The sequence below is a fragment of the Myxine glutinosa genome, chromosome 9 (assembly GCF_964187855.1).
Source record: "Myxine glutinosa chromosome 9, kmMyxGlut1.1, whole genome shotgun sequence".
In the NCBI taxonomy this organism is placed as follows: domain Eukaryota; kingdom Metazoa; phylum Chordata; class Myxini; order Myxiniformes; family Myxinidae; genus Myxine; species Myxine glutinosa.
In genome coordinates this window covers 20,572,094-20,583,346 of record NC_136269.1, presented here as the reverse complement: position 1 = coordinate 20,583,346, position 11,253 = coordinate 20,572,094, and the positions used below count along the sequence as shown (strand labels likewise).

The 11,253-nt window shown below is 47.3% G+C and overlaps 2 protein-coding genes across 12 annotated transcripts in view; one reads left to right on the top strand and one right to left on the bottom strand.

Moving 5' to 3' along the window:
* Positions 1–11,253, bottom strand: part of LOC137416554 (THAP domain-containing protein 1-like) — a 231,879-nt gene that overhangs the window by 4,199 nt on the left and 216,427 nt on the right. The window lies entirely within an intron of this gene.
* Positions 1–11,253, top strand: part of LOC137416549 (uncharacterized) — a 123,229-nt gene that overhangs the window by 96,833 nt on the left and 15,143 nt on the right. For all 10 annotated transcript variants that reach the window (XM_068102171.2, XM_078784166.1, XM_078784163.1 and 7 more), the window contains 3 exons: positions 1,381–1,539; positions 3,608–3,678; positions 9,695–9,781. In XM_068102171.2, coding sequence (XP_067958272.2) covers positions 1,381–1,539; positions 3,608–3,678; positions 9,695–9,781 — 317 coding nt within the window. The remainder of the gene's footprint in view (positions 1–1,380; positions 1,540–3,607; positions 3,679–9,694; positions 9,782–11,253) is intronic.

Here is an 11,253-nt window from a genome sequence, read left to right as displayed (position 1 = left end):
CCTGTCTGTCTGTTTGTTTGTTTCTTTGTCTGTCTGCCTGTCTGTGAACAAGAGATCTCAAAAGGTTGTGGACAGATTTGGACGAAACTTGGTGGACCGATTGGGTGTGTGACAAGGACGAATCGATTCGATTTTGGTTAATATCTGAATATGGATTCGGATACGATAATTATTTAATTTTTAAGTGATTATTCACCATTGAGGGATCGGGCGAAAAGCGATATATAACATGATATTTAAAAAAGCTACGGATGACTTGTGACTAAACTAGGTGTATGAGTTGGTTTGGTGACGAGAACAAGCTGATTAGATTTTGGTTCAGGTCCGAATCCAGATCCAGCCTATCAGGGATACAAAACAAACTGTTTCAGCTTGGTGGAGGTATGCGCTCTACCGAGTGCTGTTCTCGATGATATTTGTATCAGGAACCTAGATTCTACATGCTTCCATTTTATTAGGTTCCACCACATGTTGATGCACAAAATTATCTGTGTCGATTTGTTTTTGTGTACTACTTGTTTGCATCATACTACATTATTTTTACTTTATTTGCTTGAAATGTGGAAAGAAACTAAAGCTTGAAACTTCCTGGTGACCATGTTCTGAGAGTCATGTGACTTTTTCGTCATTGTCTGTGAGCAATCATGGCATCAAGTATGCAGAAACCTTTGACATTTTGTCATCATTATGCAAAATCATATACACAGAACTATTTGATATGTTTGTGGCCATGACGTGTCTTTTTTCTTTTTTTTTTAAATCAATTTTATGCAATTGCTCATCACCATATCTTCCGCATGCTAAATATTGTTCAGTGAATGGCAAAAGATTGATGACATGTTGCTTGGGCAGCTGAAAGCAGCCATTTTCCAGTGTACAAGTACATGCAATTTTCAATCGGTTCACATTCACCTATTCGAGAATTGTGGATTTGGAGACCGTCATATTTGAAAGTATTTCGTACATGACTTGTGGCTTACATAAATGAGAGCTGCAGAGATTGCAGGTGAAAAACATGGAAGGAAGTTGATTCAGTGTGAGATTTTGTGGTTCATTTGCTATATCTGCACACGCTCAAAGTTCCAACCACCACAGCGCACGTGGCTGGCAGCCGCCCCAACTTTCCCCGGCCAATTTCCTTTGACACACATGGCACAAATCCCAGTTACACTGTTCAGGTTTCATTCCCTCGCCAGTGACCGCTGTTAAGAGAGTGGGCTGACCTTATCTGCCTGAAAAAGTTTTTCTTTGCTGTTTCTGTACAGTAGATTAATCACCATATAATTGTATAATATGGCATGGATAATATGGGTCTAACAGATAACATCCTCTGTTTTGTCCAAGTTACCTTGTGTATGTGTACTTGTCTCTGCTGTGCAGATACAATGGACGTGGTGAGCATGATGGAGGTGGTAGCTGGTCAAAGACCTGACCTTAGTGAAGAAGGGTTGCCAGCAACAACCCCATATCGTGAGCGTGTGTCACAACTCATGCGCCGAGGCTGGGACACTCTGCCTGAAAACCGTCCTGACATTCAAGGTTACATTCCTTGTATCCCGTTTATTCGTTTTTCCAGAACAATATTAAGGATGGAAGCCACAGGCATGAAAAAAAGAGTTTCTGATTATTTATTTTAATTATTTATTTAAAATATATATATTTTATTTATTTATTATTATTTCATCATTTTTAGCCATCATTTTAAAAAGCATTAGTGATGCCATATTTGGCGATAATGGTTTCCCCTGGGTGCAACTGCAATCATCAGTGTTCAATGGACACATTTAGTTGACATCATGTGCTCATGTGCCACACTATCGGTCATCACACCATCTTGGGGAAAAAAGACAACGGTAAATGAAATTGTGTCCTTGCGCAGTTACGTACAAATGGAAAAAGATAGATCTTAAATTTCCAACAAGCGTCCAAAACATACAAGTCCTGAGCCAAGACAGATGAACTTGTAAATCTCGACTACAAGTTGAATTTATATTGAATCCAACGAGATTACTTCACAAAGGTGACCACCACCAGCAAAAACGAAATCGTATTCTGGCAGGTTTCGGCCAGGGTGGATTAAACAATTTTCGGTCATCGTGGGGTTAAAATTGGAACATTTCATGCAATTTAGTGTTTCTGTCAAACAGGAAACTGAATGTAATGTTCTTAATTGCTCATGATGTGAAAGCTGTACTACCAGGTATGTCTGATGTGTCGCGCTATCACTCAACAATGAAGAATCGCTTAAATAAATTCAAAGATCCGGATTGTCACCAAAATCGAATCAATTTTTCCTTGTCACACACCCAAACTGTCCACCAAGTTTCGGCCGAATCCGTCCACAACCTTTTGAGATATCCTGCTCACAGACAGACAGGCAGGGATGAAAACATAACCTCGTCCACCTTCGGTGGTGCAGGTAAAAATGGCAATTTTGAAATTGGCTGTGAAGGTTCAATAGAAAATGCTAATGTAGAAAAAGGAAATGTTTTATCTCATAAAACATCTTTGATTGTTATAAATATCATCAAAAGGGAAGTGAAATCCACAAGACAATGTTCATTATCAATTTGTTAGAAGACCTTTTGTTAATAAGGATCTCTTGAGGACCTTCCGGCTTTTAATGGCCAATCGTACAGGTAGTTACCACAGCATGTTGACAGCTCTGCCGCTGACACAATTGCCACTGTAGGTTAGAGCAGGAATTTTGAATTTGTTCAGGATGCCGGCGGTAGCTCGCCTACTCTTCGTGAAGGGCCCATGGGATATTTAACGTCCACCAACTAATGCTGCCAGACAGGAAGCCTAGTTTAACGTCACACACATTGATGCCTTTAGGTAATAAAAACAAGGAATGTCCACCACCAGAAAAACCAGGCCTACACTTGTGAACATGAACAACAAGTTACAGGAACAAACTGCTTATGAAGCACCAGGTTATGCTTCTTCAATTTAATAAACAAGTCTAGTAAGACATTTGTCTTCTGTCCAGCTGGCAGTTTCTTTCATTTTTTAGGAACATCCACGGTAGCACACATAGTAACAGTGTTTGCGGCCTTACCGATGAAAAATCACTCCTGTCTCTTCGTCCGCGTTCGTCATGGTTTCTACACCTGTAGGCGGTGCACGACTGCATTTTGCTTTAAAGTACAGTATTTTTTTTAGCAATTCATTCAGTATGAAATCAGAATATTCGTTAAAAAAAAAAAAACCTATGAAATCAAACGGATCAGCAACAGCTTTCCACTTTCGTCACATGCTCAGTGAGTGTATTGGGGAAAGCAATATGGCTGCCAGTACACTTCTGGTGGAGTCGCAATAAATGCGCAATTCAGCGTTCAATCCAGTGAGTATAGACATCAGTCGGGTAAACATGTCTAGAAGATGTATATATAATCGGTGGCATTGATTTTTCAAAGTTATAGAAGAGTGCTTGACTGGCTTGCATTAAATGACTCTTCTACTTGAAGTATAAGATGATTTTTCTTCAAAAAACATACAAATGTTGAAAAAAGAAAGTTTGGAAATGTTTTTGAAAGTAACAGATGATAAAACGAATCAAAGAATATTGTATGAAATGTGAGGAGCAAATGCCTTTCTCCTGCAGAATGTGTTGCTGAGCTGTCATGCATGTATTCCATCATCCAAGATGACGCCATTAAGCAGGTCCACCGTGAGGTAATACAACTCTCCTTCACTAACCTTACCAAATGATCTCGTAACATTAACACCCAAGTCACAATTTGAACGTAGAGACCTCATCCCATGCTGTACAAGTATGCATTTAGATTTCACTCGATCAGAATTGACCGTCTCTGCCAAATTGTATTTGTCAATACTACTGCACGCGCTCCCTACAGGTTCAAACGGGCTCCGTATCTACGGGTTCAAATGCGCAGCCACCTCTCGCATTGGATTGGGATCATACAACACTGATTTTTCATTGTTGAGGTGGATTTGGAACGTCTTAACCCGGGGGGAAAATGCAGACCGTTAGGAATAGGGGTATGCATCGAATAAAGGTCACAATTGGGCCGTAAGGGTGTCTGTGGAAACCTCGCACGCCATACTTGCTAAGACTTTTAAGGGCTTAAGATCATTGAGATCTAACAAGTCGAGCCGGCTTGGGTCCGTTAGTCTGTGGGGGACACAATAAGCATATAATGCCGGAGAAAAATCAGAACCACGATCATAAGCATATAAAGCATATAAAGATCATTGGGTTTCCTCTCATTCAGTTTCGTGTTAAACAACAGCAGCAGTTGCTTAAAAAAGGTAATCAAACATATGTGGAAAAACGTCACAATAAGCTATTTATACACCTTAATGCGGCGTTTTCCAAGGTGGAAAACCCCCTTGGGGAGGGTGACAAATGAAATTGCTACAACCTCTGCCGTGTGACCCTTAACCCCACTGACAAATTTGGTCGAGATTGGATAAGTAACGATTGAATGTATCGTTGTCAGACAGACAGGCACCAAATTGTGTATTTTATGTGTATTTTAGTATGATGCCTTATACTTTTTGTCGTGAAAATCAAGCGCAGACACGACTTTACCTCTGGGTAGGCTTTAATATCATTTAGATCGGCAATACATCCTGTAACAATACATGCAGCAATAGGCATTAAATCAGAGCATTTCAAGAACAGCAATGGAAGTAACAATATAACAATGGTTCGCGCAGTGCATCATCAGCGCAGCATTTGGGGCGTACATACCATTCAAACTACTGGATAATGTCACAGTGAGTCCCGCCGAAGTGTCCGCACGCCCCGGTTGTCCCGGGTCTTGTAGACGGCCCCTTCCGTGGCGAGCTCCCTGGGTTCACCTTGGTATAATTTCACTACATTCTCCCCGTCGTTAAAACTATACTACCGCTCGGCAGTTTGCAAGCAAGCATCAGCAATAAACCAAAGGGTTACGTCAATCCACGTCAGTCGGTCCACCCGTAGCGGTCGGGGCGGCGAACCTCCCTGCCAGTTCGTGTTCGGAAACTACCGGGCACGGCGTCCCCTAGCCCGGAGTCCCCCGCGTCGGAATAGCCGCCGGAGGTCGGAGTCGGAGGGGGCGCCCCTGCGCCTTCGGGCACGGGGGCGGGGGACGACGGGAGTGACAGCGGTAGTTCCATAGGGGAAGCTTCGATAGAGTCCATAGACTCGTAGACGGGTTCGTCGATATCCCTGTCGTCGTCCCCACAAGGGGCGAGATGGCGTACGGAGACAGTAGACTCGCGGCCATCCGCCGTTAACACGCGGGCATGCTCGGGATTAGCCTGGAGGACCTGCACCTTGTCAACAAGGGGGTCGTACTTGCTAGTGCGAACCGCTCGTTTGAGATAGGCGGGCCCCGGTTCAGCGAGCCAGCTGGGTAAAGACTGGATACTGCCGGAGCTTCTAGGGTGGTGGAACAGTCGTTCGTGAGGAGTCTGGTTGGTGGCAGTACATAGGAGAGCCTGGATCGAGTTCAGTGCGGCAGGCAGCGACCACGCCCATTTATCGAGGCCTCGGCCGAGGGTCCGAAGGCTTAGCATGACGGCCCGCCATATAATCCCATTAAAGCGTTCGATCTGTCCATTAGCTTGGGGCCGGTACGGGGTGGTGTAGCTCGAAGCGACATTATGTTGGAGCAAGTAGCTCCTCACTTCCTGGGACAGGAACACCGCACCCCGATCGGTATGCACGTAGGCCGGACACCCGAACATAGAAAACAAATTCCGCAGGCACCGAATAACCGTGGCAGCCATCATATCCCCGCACGTGTAAGCAAAGGGGAATCGGGAATACTCATCGACGATAGTGAGCAGATAGCGAGAGTTGCTCGACATTGGCAGCGGCCCTTTGAAGTCCATCGCCAAGCGCTCCCACGGTCTAGTAGCCCTAACGAGTGTCCCCAGAGGGGGGCTATAAAAACGCGGTTTGAGTTCCGCACAGATCGCGCAATCACGGCAGATGCGGCGGATGTCCTCCATCGAGTACGGCAGATTGCCCGCGCGCACAAAATGCGCGAAGCGCATTACCCCGGGATGACACATATTGCAGTGCAAAGTGCGCAGCCCCTCCAAAGATACGACCCCCCGCGCAAGTGGCCGGCCTCGATAAGGCGTCAGCGACCAGGTTATCCTTCCCCGGGCGGTATTTGATGGTGTAGCAGAAGTCGGCGAGTTCGATACGCCAACGGGTGATTTTCTCATTCTTAATGCGCTGAGCATGTAAGGTGTCGTACATAAACGCAACACTCTGTTGGTCCGTGATGATTTGGAAACTCCGCCCAAGCAGATACGAACGGCATCGCCGAATTGATTCGACGATCGCGTACGCTTCCTTTTCGACAGACGAATGCCTCCGCTCGGCGGAGGTGAGAGTCCGCGAGAAGAAAGCCACAGGGCGGCCTCCTTGGGAGAGAGTCGCCGCTATCGCATGATCCGAGGCATCACTCTCCAAAACGAAAGAGGCACTCTCGTCAATCGTTGCGACAGCGGTGCCAGCAATGTCGACTTTAAGGCCCTCGAAGGCCGCCAGGGCGGCCGGGCCCATGGGGAAAGTGTCGCAGGCCACGAGGGGGCGGAGCTTAGCGGAGAAATTTTGCACCCACTTTGAGTAGTGGGCGAACAGCCCTAGAGCGCGTTTCAGCGAAGCCCGATCGCTAGGCGGAGCCATATCGAGCAAAGGGCGCAGACGCTCCTTATCCGGAGAGACGGAGCCATGGGTCACGGTGTACCCCAAAAGGTCTACCGTGCGTAGAGAGTATTGACACTTCGCCTCATTCATGGTTAAGCAATATTTCCGCGCGACCTCGAGGAAGCGTTTTAGATTAGCGTCGTGATGCGCCTGGTCATACCCACAAACCGTAAGATTGTCCAGATAGACAAAGACATCCGTCAAATGCTCCTTCGCAACGAGGTCATCCATAGCTCTCTGAAAACAAGCGACGCCGTTCGTTACCCCAAAGGGAAGTCTCGTGAACTGGTACAACTGCTGACCCGATTCAAAGGCTGTAAAGACGCGATCAGCCCTAGAGATGGGGACTTGATGATACGCACTACGTAGATCGAGAGTGCTATAAACGGAATACAGGGCCACCTGGCGTACCAGGGCGTCCATCCCCGGTAATGGGTAGGCATCCAGCTGTGTAAAACGATTAATCGTTTGCGAATAGTCGATTACCATTCGCCTGCGGTGGGCCTCACTCCACACCACTAAGACTTGGGCCCTCCACGGTGACCTACTGTGTTCTATGATACCGTCCTTCAAGAGCAGGGCCGTTTCTTCCGCAATGAATTGCGCGTCCGCGCGAGAGTAGCGCCGCGATTTGATGGCTACAGGGGTACGTACAATCAGTGGTCAGGTTGGGGAACAGTGAGAGTGGCTCCATGTCCATTTGAGCGAGGGCACACACAGCGAGCGTGTCCGGCCCTCCGAAGTCTATTTCCAAACGACCATGCCGCTTAAGGAAATCAAGTCCAAACAGAACGTCAGCGCATAAGGCCGGTAATACCATGAGATACACGTCCGGGAACGTGCGTCCATTTATCACAAGTTTCAATCGACACGCCCCTTTTGTGCTCAACCGAAGTCCCTGAGATGCCATGAAGATCCGGCGGGTTGTCCCGAGAACCGGCCACCCATGTTGATGCACGAGTCGCTGATCAATAAAACTATCCGTGGATCCTGTATCAATCAAAGCTTGCGCAAAAACGCCCGCGACGGCGAGCGGAATGAAGGCCTGCGCTAGGCCGGCAGACCCGGCAGGTATAGTTCCGGCCGGGCGAGAAGATCGCGCCTCGCGGGTGGATCCCACGCCGGCTGCAATCCTTCGGGCCTCAGCAGGAGCATTGAAGTCAGTTGGCTCTTCGGTAGTTTCATTTGCCAGAGTGGGTGTGGGGTGGTCGTGAGAGCAGCCGCCAGATGGCGCTCGAGCCATGGGAGAAAGATCTCTGCCATCTGCAGAGTCATATGCCAAAGCATGTAATTCGCAAAAGCTACCGTCAGATGGCGCTCGAGCCACGTGAGAAAGATTTCTGCCATCTGCAGATTGACATGCCAGAGGGGGAGCATGTAATTCGCAAAAGCTGTCATCAGATGGCGCTCGAGTCACGTGCTGCGTTTGCCGCACTTCGAGAGGCATTTCCAAAGTAGGTGCATGTCGCCTGTTTGAAGTAGGCGTTTGAAAGCCAGTCAAGGTTGGATGCTCTGTGACCGGTCGCGTTCGCGCCATTTGTTTCGGCGGCCCGACGTATCTCACCAAGGTCGGGCGAGAAGCCAGAGGCCCGCGAGGAGGAGAGCGGCTCATCAAAGCTGTGCAAGGCGCCCCGTCCGGTGCTCGATCCGTTGGCTCCGCGATGAGCCCATTCAAGGTCGCTCGGGAATGCGTGCCCCGAGCGGCCTTTCTGCAGACTTTTGCAAAATGGCCTTTGGTGGAGCAGAGGTGACATGTCGCCTCTCGGGCCGGGCATTCAGAGCGGGGATGCTGCCGATTGCCACAAAAATAACATTTTGCATACCGGGCAGGCCGTGGCCTGGCAGCGGCGGCCGCAGTGAGGCCGGATGCGGAGTCCGCTTCCGGAGCACCCAGGGACTCGGCCGTCGTGGGGGTCGGGTCCTCCTCCGTATTCTCGGCGGTGGCCCTCTCGGGTCGCGCGAGTTGCGAGGTCCCCGCCACGACTCGTGGGTGATCATATGCGGTCAATTGTTCTCGAGCATCTGTGTATACGCGTGCCAGCCGTAGTGCTTCTGTAAATGTCAGCTCCGCGACCTCCAAGAGACGGAGCCGCAAGACTCCAGAACTAATTCCGGATATGAATGCATCTCGGAGCAAATCGTCCTGCACTTGCTCGTGAGTCCGGACGTCCTGCACGCAATCTGCCAATAAGTAGCGCAGCTCCTGCGCGAAGCGATCGATCGATTCAGACGGTTGTTGCCGTCGCTGAGAGAGTTGATGCCGGCCGTGCACAGCGCTCCGTTTCTTTACGTAGAGGCGCTTCAGCTCGGCTAGGGCCGTATCATACGTCTCAAATCGAGAAATGGTCTTGTAAACAGTGTGATGGACCTTGGACTGTAACACGGACAGCTGTATCGCAGCGGTTGGCTCTGTCTCGTGAGCAGCGAAGTAATTCTGCAGCGTGTTGAGCCAGTGAGCAAACTCCGATGCAGATCCTTCAGCTTGAGGGTCGGCTCCGAGAATCGGAACCACGATCATCTTGTGGTCAGCCATTCGGCGAACTAAATGATATTAAATGTCGTGAAAATCAAGCGCAGACACGACTTTACCTCTGGGTAGGCTTTAATATCATTTAGATCGGCAATACATCCTGTAACAATACATGCAGCAATAGGCATTAAATCAGAGCATTTCAAGAACAGCAATGGAAGTAACAATATAACAATGGTTCGCGCAGCGCATCATCAGCGCAGCATTTGGGGCATACATACCATTCAAACTACTGGATAATGTCACAGTGAGTCCCGCCGAAGTGTCCGCACGCCCCGGTTGTCCCGGGTCTTATAGACGGCCCCTTCCGTGGCGAGCTCCCTGGGTTCACCTTGGTATAATTTCACTACACTTTTGTTTCATTTTTTTTCAAGCAAGATTATTGCAGTGATATCCTTGTTTTTTGGAATGTTTCTTTATTTCATCCTTTTTCTTTTTTCTTTTCCAATCATGGTTTCAGTACTGTATGCTTGTGTTTGTGTCAGGTTGGTGCTGAAGAATTGCAAGAAAAGCTTATACCCTTGGACCTGTCTAATTCACCTAGAACGTCTTGTAGCATTCAAGGCCAGCCGGTGAGTTTGCTGGTTGTACGCAAGCCCCGACTCCGTATGTAAGACCCGACCATGCATTGACCATTATTACCAATTTATGGCTGGTAATGCGATTCCGGAACATAATTGTCCGTTTGGAATGGTGTTTCGATTCTACTTTAAATTCATAAAACTGTTCGCATAACTTGAGGATTTAAAATATGTGATACTTTTATTGTTTATTTTAACAAATTTCCATCTTTGATGACACTGCTGCTTTATAGCGAAGAGTTTCTCTGTAATCAGACAAGCAAGTTTTTGGCAAGACGTTGGACATATCGTGGGACAATTATTTGGAGCTCTTTAAATAACTTGGGCAGGTTCACTTTCCTTTACTCGGCTTATGAGATTTTTGAATCCAGATGATTGCAGCCAGTATCATAACCGTCTTTTCCGAGGTCAGGAATGGGACATTGTCATATCCCATTTTTGAATTGAGGAATTATTTTGAAAAAATAACACAATCTCTTGGCAACCTTCGTGGGTGAAGATGACCACATTAATCATTGGTCAGGATTGTTGTTTTGGGTTTGATGAGGCGTAGGTGACCCCAATTTTGGCCTGGAACATTCTGTTAGACATGACAGTCGAGTGATAACAACTGGCAATTATGCTCATTCTTTCTTCATGCTTTCTCTCCACCTCAGTTTTGCACTTGAGCTCAAACGAAACTGCACACTTATGGAATTCACCTTGCCATGCTGAATGATCCTGGGCAAGATTCTCCCAAGAGTCGAGATGGACATCGAAGCACTCGACCGCCAGGGTGTCCTTGTAGTATTTTTTCTGACCACCATGGAAATGTTTACCAGTCTTGAGTTCACCATAAAACAGTCAATTTGGCTGATGTGTATCTGACATTATTGTCACATAACCAGCACAGCTCGACTGTGACTTTCTCAGCATACTATGAATGTTCAGCATTTCTGCCAATTGGAGTACTTCTATGTCATGCACATTTCTCTGCCACCTAATCCTAAGAAGCTTTCGCAAACAGTTCATGTGAAGAATAAGCCTCTTTGCATGCCGCTGGTACACTGTCCAAGTCTCACTGGCATAGAGTAGTGTTGAAAGAACAACTGTTTTGTAGACCTTCAGTTTACAAATCTAGGCTTTATGGGAGAGTGTGGCCAGATGCAATCTACACCTGAGAAAAAAGTACATGACAGCATGCCTGGAGTTTGCAAAAAAGGCACGTGAAAGACACAGAGAATGAGGCAATATATTCTGTGGTCTGCTGAGATGGAAATTGAACTATTTGACCTGAATACAAAGTGCGACACCTGGCATAAACCGAGCACAGCTCATCACCCATCAAAGACATTCCCTACAGTGAAGCAATGAAGCATGGTGGTGGCATCATCATGCTATGGGGATGCTTTTCAGCGGCAGGGACTGGGTGACTTGTAAGGATAGTGGGAACAATGAATGGAGCCAAATACTGTACAGGTAAA